The 20,536-nt window shown below is 36.1% G+C and overlaps 1 protein-coding gene across 3 annotated transcripts; it reads left to right on the forward strand.

Annotated features, from left to right (window-relative positions):
- Positions 1–1,563: 1,563 nt before the first annotated feature.
- On the forward strand, positions 1,564–19,793 carry LOC112553991 (beta-hexosaminidase subunit alpha-like). Of its 3 annotated transcripts, none has more exons than XM_025221539.1 (12): positions 1,564–2,009; positions 13,559–13,671; positions 14,810–14,920; positions 15,324–15,425; positions 15,541–15,649; positions 16,347–16,551; positions 16,842–16,928; positions 17,347–17,419; positions 17,656–17,827; positions 18,084–18,174; positions 18,433–18,537; positions 19,158–19,793. In XM_025221539.1, the coding sequence occupies exons 1-12, from the start codon at positions 1,595–1,597 to the stop codon at positions 19,219–19,221; spliced, it is 1,647 nt and encodes a 548-aa protein (XP_025077324.1). In that variant the 5' UTR covers positions 1,564–1,594; the 3' UTR covers positions 19,222–19,793. The 3 variants fall into 3 exon arrangements, with proteins under 3 accessions (XP_025077324.1, XP_025077323.1, XP_025077322.1); XM_025221538.1 differs by lacking the exons at positions 13,559–13,671; positions 14,810–14,920; positions 15,324–15,425; ... (6 more) ...; positions 18,433–18,537; positions 19,158–19,793 and adding exons at positions 2,370–2,482; positions 3,895–4,005; positions 4,411–4,512; ... (6 more) ...; positions 7,377–7,481; positions 8,154–9,024 and having other exon boundaries at positions 1,568–2,009; XM_025221537.1 differs by lacking the exon at positions 1,564–2,009 and adding an exon at positions 11,833–12,279.
- The last annotated feature ends 743 nt before the right edge of the window (positions 19,794–20,536 follow it).

Consider the following 20,536-nt stretch of genomic DNA (forward strand, 5'->3'; position numbering starts at 1 on the left):
ATAAATACATTTGCTTCGTGTAATATGAAGGTATAGCCATCGAAAGGTAAGGAAGTAAAGTGTTGGTGATGAGGAATAACTGCGCGGCGGCGAATTCATTTTTTCCAGAACAATGTTTTATGTAGGGACAGTACCCGTACCCTTTGTATATACACACACACATTTCGCCTTCTTTCAGATTGTCGTCTGCTCGATGTGATAAAGACTATATACATACAACAGTTTGTGGTCTGAAAATAAGAAGCTTTAATAAATATTACAAAGAGCATATTTAAAAATAACCCTTTGATTATACAGTGATACCTCGGTTCTCGAACGCCTTGACTTTCGACCAAATCGGTATTCGACCAGGAAATTCGAGAAAATTTTGTCTTGGAATTCGAACAAATATTTGGAACTCGAACATCCGAACGTCCGAGATGAGCCGAGTTGAGCCGAATGGCGTTCATTGGGCCCAGCGCGCCTTGCTTGCGTCATCAGTGACAATAACCATCCCCTTCCCTCCTCCCTCCACATTCATTCCCTCCTGCCATAAAGTTTGGTACAGGTACAGTAAATGAAACACAATTTACTGTACTGTACAGTACATTTTTGTTTGTTTTTTTGTTTTTGTTTTTGTTTTAATAAATACACTTTTATTTCTTATTTCTTGTTGAGACTCATGTTTTTCTATATATTATATACAAATTAGGCCAGTAAATAGGCATTTTCTGGGGCTTGGAACGAATTAATCCAGTTTCCATTATTTCCTATGGGTTTCATTGCTTCGGTTCTCGAACAATTTGGTTCTCGACCGTCCTCCCGGAACGAATTATGTTCGAGAACCGAGGTATCACTGTATATTACAGGCTGTATAACATACTGCGGAAATTTACGGTGATTCATGACAATGTTAAAATGGCTGTAGCAAAAAATTCACAACACCTCGATCATGGACGTGTATTTATGTTCGTGCCTCGATCGTTCCTGTTTCTAAATATTATTGTAGTAAATGAGTTACAAAAAATGTCATTTGCACAATATGAGCAAATCACAGTGGCAGGTAAAATCGTTTTACAAGTTGAAGCATCACATAATTGTGAATGTAATAGTAGTCTATTCCCTATATATATATATCATATTTGATGCTTATATATTCAGTCTATATACTACATTACTATATGCGTCCTATATCTGTGGCTCAGAGATCTAGTGCCTGCATGCATACTTTATCCGCAACAGCGTGGACCATTTATGAAAGAAATTTATGTACGTATAATTGTTCCAAGAAATATATGTATATGTGAAATATGTGATAATTTTAACTCTTTCGATCCGCTCGTTAAACTCTTTTTTTTTTCTTAAGCAGAAGCAAATCTAATGCCAGTTCAAGGATTAAACAAGTATTCTCAGAGCTCCCTATACTTTCTGTTTCATGTTTTTTAGTGTCTTTTTCCATCAAGCGTAAGGGTAAGCTAAGACCGCGGAGGTATACTTATAGTTCGTGCCGAGAGGTAGTGACGTCAAAGATCCGCCCCCAGCAACTATCCTCCCTCTGCTAGCGCCATGAGATCACGTGATCTATTTTCCATCACATGATCTTGTTTTTTTGAAAATGGCGACAGGGTTCAGGAAGGGTGTCTTTATTTTGTCGCTTCTTGTGTGTATTTTCACATATGCTGATTGTAAATCCATTGGTTTTAAAGTGGCATCTACTCAGGGACAGCCATGGCCATATCCAAGAAGTTACAACACAAGTAGCAATGTTAACATCCTCAACAGCGCGTCATTTCAGTTCGTTCCTCAACTGGCCTCTTGTGATATTTTGAGAGATGCGTTTGCTCGCTACCCTCGCCTTATCTTTGGGAAGTATGTCGGCAAAGGGGACAAGAGCCTGAAATTTCAGCCCAAATTACGAAACATATGGGAAAGGAAGAAACATCAGTTCGAAGAAGAAATAAGCGAAGTTGGTGTTGCTGTGCAACAGTCATGTGAGGGTCAATATCCCAGCCTGGAATCAGATGAATCATGTAAGAATGAGCACTAAATGATATTATTATAGATGTCTTCTGTATATATTACTTGCTTTTAGTGGAAAAGTAGTGGGGTTTTTTTCCACACATATATAAATTCGTACAGACAAAAAAAATAAGGGAATTGACAGATGATCCGCTTGATGCATAAATGTTTAACTTTTTAATAACAAAACTCAGCTTGGTGTACATGATCCTAATGCAAACATATTATTTATCGAAAAGTATAGTTTCGTGATGCCGATTATAGTTGAAGCAAAAAAAGCTGAAATTATGCTTTAATAAATTGTTATGTGCTTTACAATGTTTTATGTTTTTTTAAATATATATCATACACTTTTTTTCCACTAATTCCAGATAGATTAACTATAAGTGAAGGAAAGATTTTGATTGAAGCAGCACAAGTATGGGGGGCTGTATGGGGCATTGAAACTTTTAGTCAACTTGTATACCGTCTAGATACAGGAGAGGTAAGTGTTTTAACAGTAATAACATATCCTCATTAGAATGTTTTTATTCCGATGAAATCAAGAATATATTGATTATTTTGAAAAGTAGGCCACCATTTCTTCTTTTACTTTTTTTCTTTTTTATTCTTTACTCAATTTACTGTTCAGAATATCTTGCTTACCCGCTAACATAAAATGTTTCTTGGCTGTTCATGTTCAGCTAAACTATAAAGAGTTAATAAGGTATAATAATTAAAGGTAATTTGCTATAACGCCTCATGGTTGAAGGGGCAGCAGATAGCAAGTGGTTCATTGTATATACAGCATAGCATGTAGGAGGTGGAGCTCAAGTCACTCCCTCTACTTTTGTTAACCTTCCATAATGAAGAGGGTAATCTGCTTACAGTGGACTTGGATACAGCACCACTCTGAATAAAAACCTTTTACAAGGAATCGGTAATACTAACTACAGTCAGGAGAAAGCATCAAGAGATTTTCAAGACTTCTAATAGGAATAAAACATGGTATAATAATATGTAAAATAATGAACTAACACTATAGGTGGCATTATCAGACTGAAATATTTAGGTTTCCTAGTTCACACATTAGACTTTCTGCTAAGAGTCTGCATCTGTATATAATTAATTTTCTGTTATAAGAATGCCAGGTAATTTATAGTGACCTTACACATCTCAATCTGGTACTGCTATGTTACTGTAATTTTAAGAAAATATGTCCCATTCAGAGGTTTCAAAGCTCTTCTTTTTAATTTTCTTGGCTTCACAGTATCCAATCTAAAAATACAAATTCACTGAGAGTACTTCCAAAAAACCCGGCATTTTGACAGCTAAGTTTGTCTATTTTTTTAAGTAGCCTTTTGTCACTTTGCAAGAACATTTATGTACTGTTTTGTGCCTTAGATGAAAGTCACTCTTGTAGCCCCCACTCTTTATCCCAAACAAACCAGAAACAGCACAATCAGATATAACCTTATTCAAATCATCAAGCAGGTCAATTAAGTGTAAAATATTTGCTTTTCATTTTTTCTCAGAGAGTTACTAAGTTCTTGTAAAAGCAGATGCCATGTCATGCTTGGTGTATAATAGCCAGTCTAACTGGTCTCTGTAGCTGCATAATTGTTCTCAGACTTTTTTTCACTATTATTTTAATTTTGAGAAGCTTTTTTCTTCATGCCCAAGGTCCAGACACTGCAGTTTGGAACACATCTGCCTTACAATACACTCTTCTCTCTGCCAGTTAAACATGAGCAGGTGCACTTTACTTTCTCTATGATCCCTCGGTGTTTTGCCATAAACAACAGCCTCGTTTGCCTTATGGTAAAACCATCCCAAGTCATTTGTATAATTTTTATCAGAGAAAGCCTAGTATAAAGGTATAAATACCAGTAAAATCTTCTGGTCTTTCTTGTGCAGTTTGTGGTGAATGATACAAACATATATGATGCTCCTCGATTTGCACATCGTGGACTTCTCCTGGACACATCTCGACATTTCCTTTCAAAAGAGTATTTACTTCGGAACTTAGTAAGTGGTAAATATTTTATCAGTATTGAGATGTTTTAAATATATGGCAGTTTGCATTTAGCTTGTCATCAGTTTTAAAGGGGTGCCTAACATAATTGATACATAGCGATAGACACATGGGCAGCCAGGCAGATAGTGATATAAAAGTCAGACTATAACTTACATTAGTGTGAAAAAAGAAAGTTTTCCAATTGACTAGCGCAAAAAAATTTCAGCCTGTACCTTGAATTCACATAACTTGGAGGTATTCGATTTTCAACATCTTTTCATGTAAGTCTTTAGTGTATCATAAAAGATACCAAAAACTCACATGTCTTCTTGTATTTATGTTCAGCGGTATCAGTTTGCATCATTCTTTTCACTTAATTTTACTTTCAGTAATTGTTTTGCCATCTTGTCCAACAGGATGCAATGGCTCAAAACAAGCTGAATGTGTTCCACTGGCACATTGTAGATGACCAGTCATTTCCATTTCAAAGCAGGAACTTTCCTGACCTGAGTAATAAAGTAAGCTTTTCTCACTTTCCTTTTTTTGGTTTTTTTGTGTGTTTACAAAAATAAGTGATTAAAAAAATCAGAAGTTGGAGGTGATGTTATTGTTTCTATGTCACTTCTTGATGCTAACTACAGTATTCAATGATGTGTAAATACTGTTTTATTGCAGGGTGCATTTTATCCTGATAGTCACATATACACTCCAACAGATGTACAGGAGGTAATTGAGTATGCTAGACTGCGAGCCATCAGAGTGGTAGCAGAGTTTGATTCACCAGGTATGATGAATTTTTGTTGTTTCTCAGATTCGCAAAATTTATATCTTATCCTTAATGATACCACATTAGTTTTTAGTACTTGATGTGTAGGTAAGATAAATCTGTATTCTTAACTTGTTTATGATTTGACATGACATGCACAAAATATCAAGTTCTATTGTGACCAGTAAAAGAATTTTAGAAAAATACAAGACTGATTGGACATTTCCTTTTCTGATTTATTTTATAGCCTGTGTTCAGCTATTGACTTTTTTCTTTATTTGAAAGCCATTCTGTGTATGGCTCATATAAAATATCAGCTTGATATCTACTTTTTTGTTTTTTATATCTTAGGTCACACACAGTCGTGGGGTGCAGGTCAGCCTGGCCTGCTGACAGAGTGTTATAGTGGGGGCAGTCCTGATGGAACATACGGACCAGTTAACCCTGTTCTCAACACAACTTACCCATTCCTTACTCAGTTTTTCACTGAGGTGGCCACAGCATTTCCTGACAAGTACATCCATCTTGGGGGAGATGAAGTTAGCTTTAATTGCTGGTAAAGCTTTCGATACATTTTCACATTATGTTTTGCAGCTTCCTTCTTTTTTGACATAAAAAATTGCAGATGGTTGATAGTGTTCTGGAATGATTGCATTTTCTTTGTATTTGAGGTCATGTATTTTGCACAAGTGTTATCATTCGTATATTTAATAATAATATTTATGGTGAACAAAATGGAAGACTGGTGAATATAAGGTGCTTGACCTACATTTACTTGAGGAAAGTGCAAACTGATAATGTGTCAGATGATTTTGTGAACTGTTAGAACATTACTGTGCTCAGGGCCTCTAATCCAGCTATTCAAGAATTCATGCGAAAGATGTCATTTGGATCTGACTATGCCAAGCTAGAACAATACTACATGCAAAAGTATGTATTATTTTGATGATCACATATTTAGTTTGCATTTTGTTGCAGCACAGGTTTATACTTTGGATTAGCTTTCTTTCAAGAGGTTATTTTGTGATTTTGTTGCAGGGGTTACAGTGATGGCTTGTTTGTAGAAAATGCAGTTGAAATGACAAAAAGGGTTAGAAAAAGGCTGTTTTAGAGGATTTACCATGATCATCAACTAGCATGCTTATTTTCTTCCACAGCTCAAGTCAGATCATATAGTGATTATTCACAGGGATTAATTTTTTTCTCTTTTATTTTTTCTGCAGTTTACTTGATATTATCAACTCTCTAGATCGTGGCTACATCATCTGGCAAGAAGTTATCGACAATGGTGCAAAGGTAGTAGAAATTTTATGGTTCATTTTTTTCAGTAGAAATAGTTTTAGAAGGCATTAAATATCACAAATGCACAAAATACATATAAAAACAAAATTAATTTGGTTTTATCTTTGCTTTTGTTTCTGATAAGAAAAGACTTACGTATAATAGTGACAATTTTATTTTAGCCACTGGGAATAAACTGCAGTGAGACTCCACAATCACACCCACCAGCACTCATGCACATGCACAACAATACTCATTTAAATTTTCAAATGTTCTGATAAAAATGAAGGTGTTCCACATATGTTGATGACTTTGGCATGCTAAACCTTAAGCATTCTTGCTGTTCACTCTGCATGTAAATGGTATGATGAAGCTTGTATTGTAACAAAAGCTGTAATAAAGTTTCATTGGCCATTTTTAGGTTTTTGAATTCATTTTACTATCAAAAATTGTCATAAGCATTAATAAGTTTGGCATGTTGATCAGGTCCGACCAGACACAGTAGTTGAGGTATGGAAGGATTCCTGGGAAGAGGAAATGGCTAAAGTTACCAGCATGGGTTATAAAACTCTGCTTGCTACCTGCTGGTACCTGAATTACATCAGCTATGGAAGTGACTGGGAGAATTACTATGCGTGTGATCCACAAAAATTTAATGGTACCTCTTTTAAAAACAGTAAAAATAGATGTCTGAGAAATGAGCATCAAAAATGTAAAGACAAGTGTGTTTGGTGAAAAGGGTGCATATCCAATGTACTTTTTATTAATAGCTGTTTGCTTACAGCAGAAGTGATCACAGTTTCATCTAACATGCAGAGTACTAATAACAACAAAACTTACTGAGAAAATGGACAGTTGACAAACACTGTATCATTTATATTTCATGTACTATATTTTCTTTCACAGAGCTCAAAATCTGTTGAATTTTTTTAATTTGTTTTTCAGGTACAGCAGATCAAAAAGACCTGGTAATTGGTGGAGAACTTGCTATGTGGGGAGAGTATGTTGACAATACTAATGTTCTTGCAAGACTCTGGTAAGTGGAGATACGTTTATAGCAATAAAAGTTCTTTTGTAATGGTCTTAACAATTTCTTATCATATACCATTTAACAGGTATAACAGGTATATCATCGGTTATATCATTTTTCCACCTGTCACAAGGTCAACAAGTTCCCTACAAAGTTTCCCTTATTGCACATCTTTTACATTGCCATCATTACTCATATCACATCTATAAACCCCAAAATTAACACTTGAATATAAAAAAGACCAGTTACTGTTACCAATACTGTCAGATTAAATGTGTACAGCAAAAATCTTAACATTTTCCTAGGCCACGTTCATCAGCTGTCGCAGAAAGGCTTTGGAGTCCAGCAGAGCTGAACATGCCTGCATTAGCTGCACCCAGATTGGTTGAACACCGCTGTCGGATGATTAGGTATGTTTCTGATTCATGGCTATCAACGTGTAAAATTTGAAAATTATTTTACTATGTCTAAAATTGTTTGAAATCATGTTTTGCAAAAGTTAAATTAACCAAGTTTGCTGGAAGTTGGTTTGGGTGTTTCTTCAAAGAGATTTTTATAAGCAGTTTTCTTCTTTTTGCTTCATGATTCTCTTTTTGTATTAGCAGCCCACATATATGCTTATGAATAACTAAGCTGCCTGAGGCATGGTAATGATTTTGCAGATAACATTTCAAAACACATTCATTCAAAATAAGGGTATTGTATAAAAATTGCCTACTCTTACGGAATATTTTATCCAGTTACTACAAAGTTACTGTCTCTGCTCCCTTTGCCTCTGTTCACCTTTTTTTAAAAAAAGTTTGGATGTGTGTTAAGGGAGTGCTACCTGTATGCATTTTTATATTTTTTTTCATAAACGTTTGCTTTGCTTGTTGCTTTTACAGGGGTGAATGATTCTTACAAGTTTTTTTTTAATTCAGTAGTTCATTCTGAATGGTCATCCACTGGAGCTTTTGCGAATTTGAGATTTTTTTCGCACCACACAGTTCTAGTGTAAAGATGTTCTCTTTACTTTTAGTTTTGTTGCACTTAAGAACGATCATGCAGAAGCTCTTGCCTTGTTAATGTTTGCTTTGTTTTAGGCGTGGTATCCCAGCTGAACCTGTGACTGGACCAGGTGTGTGTAGAGAGGAGTATGAAGGATGATATTTGTGACCTGCGACCTCGTACCTAAACATTCCAGCCTTGTACTTACACTTCAAAGCAAGATTTAAATTTATCTTTTTGTAACCAGACATTTTGGTGTTAATTTCTACTCAGTCCTGTTGATAATGCAATTATAATACAAAATGCTTGCCTGTGGGTTTGTAGCTTGCAGGATCGTGTAGCTTTAACAAAACTCGTTTTCATTTACATGGTCATTTTGGAGTAAGCCAAAATTCAGTGGCTTATTTACATTAATATGGTTATTTTTAGGACCATCTAAAATTGTTTGTATTGACTCGCTTCTAGTGTAAATAGAAATTAACAAAATGACTACAAAAATACATCAAACATCAGAAAGCTATACTGAACTGTTCTTAAGACCTCATTTGTGTATTGAACTAGCATATCTATTTTTTTATTTTGTCACATTGTGAAAGATACTAGACTGTCAAATTAGGTATCTTCTAGCCATGTTTTACATGATGTGAATTGAGTTCATATCATTATCTACATATTTAAACATTGTTGCATTTTTTTATATCAAATTGTACTTCACTGGTTTAATGTGGGGCTGGTATGCTTAAGTTGAAAGTTTAAATGCTGTGCATTTTGTGATGGCATGCATCTCAACCACTAGATTGAAGAATCTAGAATCCACATTCAGAATTTCCCATGAAAAGCTTTGGCTTTGCTAACAAACTTGCAAAATCTGTATGCTATTGACTGTTGGTGTTAAAGGACAGTCCGATTTCTTGCACCCTGTATGTAAGAGATGATATTTAATTAAGCACATGATTCCACTAGCAATTGTTTGTTTTTTGTTTTTAAGTCTTGTGATGGTATGTAAGGTGTGCCAGAGGGAGGGGTGATCTTTCAACACTTTGTGGTCTATCTTAATAGCATCACAATGGCCATCGCCCACCCTTTGTCCAGCGCCCTATAGCCTCCAGCCTTCATGTCAGTTCTTGGTGGTGAATTGTACTCCAATTACAAGGCAGAAGTCCTGGCAATCCTCTTGGCTGCAAAGAGTTTGTAAGCAGGATAAAAAAGCAGTCTTCTTCACAGACTTGCTCTCGGCCTTTTAAGCGCTGATCTGTAGCAATGCCAATCAGACACTGAACATCAACAAGTTGACATACACAATCAAGATTTTTCCACCTCTTCAGTGGAACCAGAGAAGTTGGAAGGGCAAAAAAAACAAACTATAAAAAACAAACTAGCATTGGATGCCAGCACACACAGGAAGCACCAGTCAACATTGTTCCGTTCTATAGCAAAAATGGCAGAAGCAATCTACACCCAGTTGCCCTCCAGCTATTGCCGTGCAATGAAAAAATGCCAGCCTTTTGCCTGGACGCTGTAACCTCTGCAGCCACCTCAAGAAGATTGGCATAAAAGCCTCAGCCCTATGCTCGTGTGGAAAAGCAGACTAACACAACTCTTTCTGCAGTCATGTCTGCTCTACTAGAATGACTAAAGATCTGGCTCCCAATCATACTCCTAGACATCAGGCTCTGGGGATCGGCCGCTAACCTACAGGGACAGCAGAGTTTGCTGCCCATACAAGACAGATGATATGGCACTCAATCATGAAAAAAGAAAACAAATGGATGCATGCAACTCTTTGCCTGAATGAAGTATGAAAGTCATAAGATTTGATTGCATGTTGTAATACAGGTGATCAAAACTGCATAAACACTGTTTACAGCGATAGTAGTGCTTACGCGTGTAATGACAGTGCATGCATATGTGCCAGTGTGTGCGTGTTTGTTCTAATGGGTACTCCGTACACGTACACCCCCTCCTCTCCCTGCTGGGCCGCCAGGCAATAGCAAGACGGTTTAGAGTTGGCTGTAACGTACTCAGTACTCGAAGTGAGGAAAGGACAGTAACGGGCCGTTCGACCTAGTACCAACAAAGATGATATATATATAAAGTCTTTGCTGTACCCTCTACAAAAATAAAGAAAGCCCTAACCTAACTTTGGTAATATTAGTAGGGTGTTACAAACGACTGTGTAGTTGCGGCCCTATGCTCCACTGAGGGCCACTAGGAAGCAAAAAGAAGAAACGGATGGACAGTTAGGTCGAAGGAAAACTAAAACTTTACACTCGAGGAAAGATCCTGTTCGTCTGACTTCCCTATTGGGGCCGATCTAATGCCCACCGCTCTTGCAGGCTGGGACTCTGCTACCAGCACCATAGAAGTCTGTATTAATGAAGTTGAAGACTGGATGAGAAATGCACAGCATTTGCAATCCTGGTAATTCTACCAACAAGAACTGGAAAAATATAGTCGACAAACACGTCTGTTGATGTCAATTAAGCTTTAATTGGTATAGTTGGGTTTTTTGTACCTTGTCAATTAAAGCAGGTGTTAATTACGTGTTGTGTCTTCGTGAATAACAAATCCAGCAAGATTGATGACATATATTCTTAGCGCTGTATGCAAACTAGAAAAAATTAAAGGGGCAGAGCGTGATTTTTAGGGTTCCTTTATCACTGTATATATCGGCATCTTCTACAGCTTCACGATTACATCTTCATTCACATGAGAAGGAGCGAGTTAAACAAAAGAGAAGTTATATCTTTAATTATTAGTTTCACGGTTGCCTGTTCTTGCGAAAATAGTAATTTTATATTGGGTAGAGGAAACAAAGCAAACCGATGCATGAAAGCAGATCGAGCGAGTGACTTATATAATATATATATGGTTAATTAATGCGCGAGAGAGTCCGGTCTTCCTCGAACGTGGCTGGCAGAGAGTTAATTTACGTGTCGGCCGCTACTATAAACACGTTTTATCCTGTGAGGAAAACCACGGTGAAAAACTATATAAACAGATTAAGAAAAAAGTCGATCGTTTTCACACATTTCAACCAAAGATGCACAGACGTAACTTACCCATGAACAGCATATTTATTGGTCAGCACAACTTTAAATTAATGAGTATACTGTACGTGGGCTTTTAATGAAATGGCAATTATAGTTTAAAACAACAATAATAAATGATTATTTAAGGTGTTATGCACAATTTATTTTATATATGATAACAGGCGCTCCTCTTACTGCTAGGAAAATTCTGTTTGACCTCGATCTTTCTTGTGTGGGGGAGGGATAGAGAGAGAGTATATATGTGTCAGTATAGGACGGCCGTACAAAATGTACTGTAACGAAAGTATACATGTGTATATGTATATTAATTAATTACTTCTTAATTATTTTTTTACCTTCTCTCTATATATAGGATTTGGCAAGGACGTACGTAATAGCACTGTGAAATTGTAAGGCAATAGGCAAAACATCACTATGGACACTAAATTTAATTGTTTCTGTAATAATTATAAAGCGGTGTGAATTGAGCGGTATGAATTGATGGATTTATATAGATATTCTTATAAAATGCAACAGTTCTAATTTTAAAAACTTTAAAACGTAATTCCTTTCTCCAGCTGTTATTTCGGAAACAATACTAACGCTACAAACGCATTTTTATCCTACTTTTTTCCAAACCTGTCAAATAAAGAAGTTCGATGGAGCTTATATATTGTAAACAGTTTATTTTAAAAAAATCGTCTGCTAGCAGTCCAGTAGTACAAGTTTGTGATCACATGATCTCCTATCCATCACATGATCTTGTTTTTGAAAATGGCGACAGGGTTCGAGAAGGGAGTCTTTATCTTGTCGCTTCTTGTGTGTATTTTCACATATGCTGATTGTAAATCCATTGGTTATAAAGTGACATCTACTCAGGGACAGCCATGGCCATATCCAAGAAGTTACAACACAAGTAGCAATGTTAACGTCCTCAACAGCGCGTCATTTCAGTTCGTTCCTCAACTGGCCTCTTGTGATATTTTGAGAGATGCGTTTGCTCGCTACCCTCGCCTTATCTTTGGGAAGTATGTCGGCAAAGGGGACACGAGCCTGAAATTTCAGCCCAAATTACGAAACATATGGAAAATGAAGAAACATCAGTTCGAAGAAGAAATAAGCGAAGTTGGTGTTGCTGTGCATCAGTCATGTGAGGGTCAATATCCCAGCCTGGCATCAGATGAATCATGTAAGAATGAGCAGTAAATAATATTCTGTATATATTACTTGCTTAATGAAAAAGTATAGCCATCAAATGATTAAAGCTCTGGCTTCCAAACCGGAGAACGCATCGGTTCACTATTCATGTGGTGCAGCAAACTTGCCCCATTCGACCCAGCTGCCTGGTTACCTGATAGAGTGTTAAGAAAGGTAAGGCTACAATAGAGAGGAGATGGCCACCACCTCACAAAAAACTGGCCCTGAGGAAAGGGAGGTTCCCGATGACCTGTAAAGGTTAGGGGAGTTTTATACCTTACCTTTTCTCATAAATCAACATAGAGTAAAAAATAGGGAATTGAATTTACAGCAGGACAACATCAATTTGACAAGTAAAATCAGTTAACTTTTTGTAACAAAATTCATTTGTACTTGATACCAACGCAGAACATACATTTTATGCAGCTGCATCAAATTATGAATGCAAGCAAAACAAGTTGATTAATGATTGGAAATACTTTACAGGAAACTCTAATTTTATAAGAGCTTAAGGAATTTTTTTGTGATGTTATGGTTCATATAATTACCAAACCTGTGTGTCATGTACGCATGTAGTTCAATGCTGGCACCATAAAAATCCATAGGTAAGCTAGGACATGTTTTATCATACTCAATCACACTTTTATGGCATTTTATTTTGGTTGTAAAGCTCTATAGTATTTTAAAAAATTGCACACAGTGATAAATAATATATTTATAGATACAGTCTAACTTCTGTAAGTCAACCTTCCGTAATGCAAAATTCTCCCCAACTTGAACATTAACGGTTGGTTTCCCATTAAAGAAATGCATATTCAGCTTCTGTAGCTGGAATCAGCCTAGCCAAAAACTTCCACAACTCGAACAATTTTAAGCCGGTCAGCATGTGGCAACCTTTTGAAAATAATCAGAAAGTCTAAAATCATGTACTCCTCCCTCATTGACCTTGCACTCCCATATTCACCTTTCTGTATAGGAAACGTGTGCAATAAGCGTGATTCCATCTCCCCAGGGTGCCAGAGTATCTTTTAAAGAATGACAAGAAATGAACATTTGGTTAAAATTAAATGTCCACAGTGAAAAAAAAAATTTGTTTTTGGACGAACTTCCTTAGCTCAAACCTTTCGTAACTTGAATTCTTTTAATCGGTCCCTTGAAGCTTTGACCTATGGAAGTTCAACTGTACTTGGTGAACAATTTAAGTTTAATTTGTGTGTTTTATAATTGTGTTGTGTTTCTTTCATATGTCATAAAATTTTTACTAATTTCAGATACATTAACTATAAGCAGAGGAAAAATTTTGATCGAAGCAGCACAAGTATGGGGAGCTGTATGGGGCATTGAGACATTTAGTCAACTTGTGTACCGTCTAGATACAGGAGAGGTAAGTGTTTTAAGAGTAATAGGATAGGTCAAATATTTATAAAATTATAACCATCTAGATACAGGAGAGGTAAGTGTTTACTAGTAATAGGGTAGGGTAGATTAGATACTTAAAATTAAAAATGTCCTCATATATTTTTAATAAGATAAAAATAGATTATTGTGAGAAGTGGCCACATTACTCCTTTTTTTTTTTTTTAACTCTTTACTGTTCAGAATTTCTTGCTCAACCAATAAATAAATTTATCTTGACTGCACATATTCAGCTGAACTTTAAAGAGTTAGTAAGGTATACAAGTTAAAGATAATGTGTGGTAATGCCTCCAGGTTGAAATGAGTGTTGATATTACAACAATATTTATCATGATTTAGCTTCCAACCAACCCACATTTTTGACAAATGAATTTCTCCATTTTTTAAGTATCCTTTTGTCACTTTACAAGAACAGTTCTGGGCTATTTGAAGGTCTCCAACCTTCCTTTCTTATCCAAGATCTTGGATCATCAGCTGCTACAGTATTTCGACGTGTTTTATTTCCTGGAACCATTTCAGCTGGCCTACTATTCACCACTTGACTGAGGCTGCTCTTGTTTGGGTGGTGAATAACTTATTGTCTTCTTGTAACCGTGGTCAAGTATCAGTCTTGTCTGTGCTTGATCTGTCCACTGCTTTTGACACTTTAGACCACCACATTCTCCTCCAGTGGCTTCACAATACCTTTGGCCTCTCTGGCACAGTCCTAGGTTGGCTTCACTTCTACCTGTCTGCTCGCACCCAGTCTGTGCTTCATGGAGTGCCTCAGGATTCAGTCCTCACTCCTCTCCTGTTTGCTGATTATGTCCAGCCACTACTTGGCCCTGTGACTTGCACTTTGGCTTGCAGTATCACATGTACACCGACAATACTCAGCTTCTGGCATCTGGCCCAACTTGCCAACTCCCCGCTCTGTTCTCCAGGACTCAGCAAAATACCTGTCTCTGTGATCCTTTAATGCTTGTGGCATTGGCAAATTTCTAGTCTGTCTAATGGTAAAATTAAAAATAAGCCTAGGCCATGTTGTGTCATTTATATCATAGAAAACCTACAGCAAATGTTATCTTCAAATGCCTGTAAAATCTTCATTCTTTCTTTTTATGCAGTTTGTGGTGAATGATACAAGCATATATGATGCTCCTCGATTTGCACACCGTGGAATTCTCCTGGACTCGTCTCGACACTTCCTTTCAAAAAAGTCTTTACTTCAGAACTTAGTAAGTGATAAATACTTTATATACTTTGAGCCGTTTTAAAAGATATGGCAGTTTCCATTTAGCTTGGAATCAGTTTTAAAGGAGCACTTGTTCCCAACTTAAATGGATACGTAAAGATAGATACATGGGCAGCCAGGCAGTAGTGATATCAATTCAGATGACAACTTGCACCAGTATAAAAAAAGAAAATTTTCCAATTGACTATTACAAAAAAAATTTCCATACTGTACCTTGAATTCACATAACTTGGAATACAACTTTCAACATCTTTGCTTGTGCATCTTTAGTATATCATAAAAGATACCAAAAAATCGTGTCTGTTTTCTTATATTAGTGGTATCAGTTTGCATCATTCTTTCACTTAATTTTACTTTGAGTAATTGTTTGCCATTTTGTCCAACAGGATGCAATGGCTCAGAACAAGCTGAATGTGTTCCACTGGCACATTGTAGATGACCAGTCATTTCCATTTCAAAGCAGGAACTTTCCCAACCTGAGCAATAAAGTGAGCTTTTCTCATCCAAAAAGCCATAGAAGTTGGAGGTGATGTTATTGTTTCTATGTCACTTCTTGATGTTAACTACAGTATTCAATGATGTGTAAATACTGTTTTATTGCAGGGTGCATTTTATCCTGATAGTCACATATACACTCCAACAGATGTACAGGAGGTAATTGAGTATGCTAGACTGCGAGCCATCAGAGTGGTAGCAGAGTTTGATTCACCAGGTATGAAACGGATGAATTTTAGTTGTTTCTGAAATTGCATGTGTCAGGGGACAGGAGATGGGTTAAGTACATTGCATCATTTATGTGATATCGTCCCACCTTGGAGGTCAAACTGGCTTTCTGTTTTGTCTTCCGCATGGTGATGGGGTAAAACAAGGAGGACTGGATTAAGTTTGATTCGAACATTGTCAAATGTGCATTGTTTACCTGGTTGAGGGAATGATTAATAAGTGGTGGTGAAAGTAGTGTATTATATCATTGTGTTTTATTTCAGCTTATACATTTGTTGCAATGTTCTTTCTGTATTTCACCTGTATTACTATTTTCATTTGAATGAATGACTGCAGACATGAAGGTTTGTTATGTTTCTTTGAATATTATTTTATGGAAGGTTTTGAAGCAACCATTTGACAGAGTTAACAGTATAATTATGTAAGGCTTTCATCCTAAATGATAACTACATTAGTTTTTTAATGCATTATATTAATTAGATAAGATTAGTTGTGTTTATGACATAACAATACATACACAAAACATCGAGTTCTCTTTTGCCATGCAGAAAAAGGCCAGGAAAATAAAAGATTGATAGACTATTTCATTTTTGCATTTATTTCATATGTTCAGATATTGTTTTTTCCTTGTATTTGAGAAAGCCATTGATATCTACTTTTTGGGGGTTTTTTAATGTCGTACTTAGGTCACACACAGTCGTGGGGTGCAGGTCAGCCCGGCCTGCTGACAGAGTGTTATAGTGGGGGCAGTCCTGATGGAACATACGGACCAGTTAACCCTGTTCCCAACACAACTTACCCGTTCTTGACCCAGTTTTTTGCTGAGGTGGCCACAGTATTTCCTGACAAGTACATTCATCTTGGGGGAGATGAAGTTAGCTTTAACTGCTGGTAAAGCCTTTGATACATTTTCACAGTGTGTTGTGCAGCTTGCTACTTTTTGTCATCATAAAAGATTTCCAGATGGTTGGTAGTGTTCAAGGATGATTGCATTTATATTTACTTTATATTTGAGGGTATGTTTTTTGTACATATCATACATGTATTTCAGAATGGTGGACAAAATTTAAGACTGGTGATTGTATAAGGTGCCTGACCTACATTTACTTGATAAAAGTGAGAAACTAATAATGTCAGATAATTATTATGTACTGTGACTGTGACAACATTACTGTGTACAGGGCCTCTAATCCAGATATTCAAGAGTTCATGAAAAAAATGTCATTTGGATCTGACTATGCCAAGCTAGAACAATACTACATGCAAAAGTATGTATTAGGACTTGATAATTACATGTTTAACTGGTTTGTATTTTGTTACAGCAAAGGTTTTTGTCCTACTAGCTTTCATTCAAGAGTTTGGTTTTTTTTTTTGCAAGAAATGATTTTGCTGTAGCGGTTACAGTGATTATAAAAGTGTTTATAAAAATGCAATTGAAATGACAAAAGACTGTTTCAGAGGATTTACAATATTTATCAACTAGCATGTTTGTTTTCTTCCACAGCTTTTCTTAGATTTCCCCAAATGAAATAGCATATCCTAGAGTTAAGGATTTAAAAAAGGAAAATATACTCATGTGAAAAATGTTTCTTAGTCTTTATAATTTTCTAGTTTCTGATCATAATGTGAATATTCATGGAGATTACTTTTTCTTTCTTTTTTTTTTTTTTTTTACTTTTTCTGCAGTTTGCTTGATATCATCAACTCCCTTAATCGTGGCTACATCATCTGGCAAGAAGTTGTCGACAATGGTGCAAAGGTAGAAGAATTCATTGATGGTGTCATTTTTTAGTAGAACTACTTCTAATAAGCATTAAATATCACCAGTAAGCATTTAATTATCTCTGAATCATCACAGATGCAAAATACAAATCCAGAAGTTCAAAATAAGTTGCATATGGCCTTTTTTATATTTTTATTTCATTTTTGCAATCAGAAATTGTAATAAGCATGAAGGTGTTCCACAAGTGGTGATGAGTTTGGCATGCTTATCAGGTCCGACAAGATACAGTAGTCGAGGTATGGAAGGATTCCTGGGAGGAGGAAATGGCAAAAGTTACCAGCATGGGTTATAAAACTCTGCTGGCTAACTGCTGGTACCTGGATTATATCAGCTATGGAAGTGACTGGGAGACGTATTATACATGTGATCCTCAAAAATTCAATGGTATGCCTTTTGAGAACAATAGAGGAGAAAAATCCTGAATATCCAATATATTTTAACAATAGTCATCTTTTATTTGCTTACTAAAAATGAAAGTGATCACATTTTCATCTGACATGCAGATTACCAATAATGCCAAAAATTATAAAATAACATTTGCAGTGGACATATGCTGTAACATTCATATTTTATATATTATGCTTTTGTTGACAAAGCTTGTCAAAATTCATTGATTTTTTTTTTTTTTTGTTTTTTCCAGGTACAGCAGCACAAAAAGACTTGGTAATTGGTGGAGAACTGGCTTTGTGGGGAGAATTTGTTGACAATACTAATGTTCTTTCAAGGCTTTGGTAAGTGGGAATATGTTTACGGTAATAATTTCTTTATGATTTTGTGTTATCATATTCCACATGACATGCAATCAAGATGTGGATTGTGTCATTTTTCTGCCTGTCACAAGGTCATGAAGTTCTACTTTTACATTGCCATCATTGCTGGTGTCATCTCTAAACCCAAAAATTAACACTTCTATTAAGTATCCAGAAAAAGTTACTGTTATATATTTAATGTGTAAAACAAAAATCTTAAAGATCTTAACATTTTTCTAGGCCACGTGCATCGGCCGGTGCAGAAAGGCTTTGGAGCCCAGCTGAGCTGAACATGCCTGCATTGGCTGCACCCAGATTGGTTGAACACCGCTGTCGTATGATTAGGTATGTTTCTGGTGTACATTTATCAAAATCTAAGATTTGATAATAATTTTACTGTCTCTAATATTGTTTGCAAATATATCTTGCAATAGATGAATGAACCATAGCTCTAAAGTAGAGATTCAGCTTTTGGCTGGAAGGTGGTTTGGGTGTTCAAAGAGATTTGTTTAAAGCTGTTTTTGTTTTGATCCCAGATAGTCTATTGCACGGTTAATTGAAGACCGGATAACCGAGGTTCCACTGTACCTGTTAATGGCATTGTCTAAATTTATCCTACACAAAGCACACACCAACTGTTTTTCTCCCTTTGCCACCTTTCAACTTTTAAGTGTGTATATATTTTATCAAACTTAGTTTTGTTTTGATAAATGTTTGTTTATTTTGTTGCTTTTACTGTTGTGAACAAATCTGAAGAGTTTCTTTAAAGAATTCAATCCTATATAATACAACAAATCTGATTTCTCCTCTTGCATAATATGGTTGTCTGCTGAAGTTAATAGACACGAACATCACATGAACTTTAGATATTTTTTTTTTTAACTCAATTCTTGTGTAGCTTTTTTCCATTTTAGTTTTGTGATACTTGAAGAACTCTTGCCTTATTAATGTCTGCTTTGTTTCAGTCGTGGCATTCCGGCAGAACCTGTGACTGGACCAGGCATGTGTAGAGAGGAGTACGAAGAATGATATTTGCGACCTGCTATCTTGTACCTAAACATTCCAGCCTTTTTGTACTTACATGTCAAAGCATGATTTGAATTTATTGATTAGTAATTTGTAAAAGAACTGAGTATTTATGTTTGAATTCCTCTTGAGTTCTGTTCAAAATAGAATTTATGAGACAGGATCATGTAGTCTTAGCAGAGCTTGTTTTCACCAACATGGTCATTTCAGAGTCTTCCAAATTTCGCTGGCTTCATTATAGCAACTGGTTTGCAGTATCATGTAGCTTTAAAGCTTGTTAGACTATCATGGTCATTTTAGGAGCATTTTAAATTGTTTGCTTCAACTCACCTCTACTGTAAATAGGCACCAAACATTTGAAAATCTTTTCTGAACTGTTCTTAAGACTTCACCTGTATATTGAAACCAGCAGATCTATTTTTCTGTTTTGTCATGCTGTGAAAAATACAAGATTGTTAGATGAGGCATCTTTTGCCCCCACTTCATATGATGTAAATTGAGATTTAACAAATATGACATCATTAACTTCAATCTGCATAAATAAACATGATGTTACATTTTACATGATTCCAAAATGTACTTCACTGGTTTTTAATGTATGGCTGGAATGCACGTTGGCCATAAACAAGCTCAAAGTTGAAATACTGTGCAATTTTTAAAGGAGTGCAGCACAACCACTAGATTGAAGAAGCATATGCATATGTGTGCATAATCCACAGCACTGAGAATCTGCACACAGAAATTTACAATTGTTGACAAATATTTGCATAACTTACCTACTATTGACCATTGGTGTTAAATCACAGTTCGATTTCTAACAGTCTATATCATAAAGAGAGTCATCTGCAGTGATACCAGCAGACATGGGGATTGCAGATCAGGAGACAAAGTTAAGGTAGCACCAAAGATTAAATCTGTCATGCCAGCATACCTGCTGCTAACAAAACTCCGTTCTATAGCAAAAATGGCAGAAGCAGTCCACAAGCAGTTGTCTTGCCATGAAGAATTGCTAGACTGGAGGATTGCACGCTCCTCAACGGCCGCCACAAGAGGATTGGCATAAAAAGCCTCATTCCTATGCCACAACACCTTCTGAATTCAATTGTCTGCTCTACCAGTAGATTCAATGACTTAGACCTGGCTCTTGCCTTATAACTCTTGCCTGAATTAAATTCATATATGTAAAAATAGGATATTTTATTGCATATTTGAAATACGCCATAAACCCTGTTTACAGCGGTAATGGCACATTGCTCCGCAAAATGCAGTTTAGCTTTGTGTAAATAAGTGCTATAGGGGTGGTTGGCAAGACTCGCGC

This window comes from Pomacea canaliculata, linkage group LG13 (assembly GCF_003073045.1).
Source record: "Pomacea canaliculata isolate SZHN2017 linkage group LG13, ASM307304v1, whole genome shotgun sequence".
Classification (NCBI taxonomy): domain Eukaryota; kingdom Metazoa; phylum Mollusca; class Gastropoda; order Architaenioglossa; family Ampullariidae; genus Pomacea; species Pomacea canaliculata.

What these genes read in the sequence shown, in the direction of transcription:
- LOC112553991 (XM_025221537.1), top strand. Translation starts at nt 11,847, where the DNA reads ATGATCTTGTTTTTGAAAATGGCGACAGGGTTCGAGAAGGGAGTCTTT. An exon ending in TTCCCAACCTGAGCAATAAA is followed by an intron (nt 15,426 to 15,540) that starts GTGAGCTTTTCT and finishes GTTTTATTGCAG; the next exon opens with GGTGCATTTTATCCTGATAG. An exon ending in AATGTTCTTTCAAGGCTTTG is followed by an intron (nt 18,175 to 18,432) that starts GTAAGTGGGAAT and finishes ACATTTTTCTAG; the next exon opens with GCCACGTGCATCGGCCGGTG.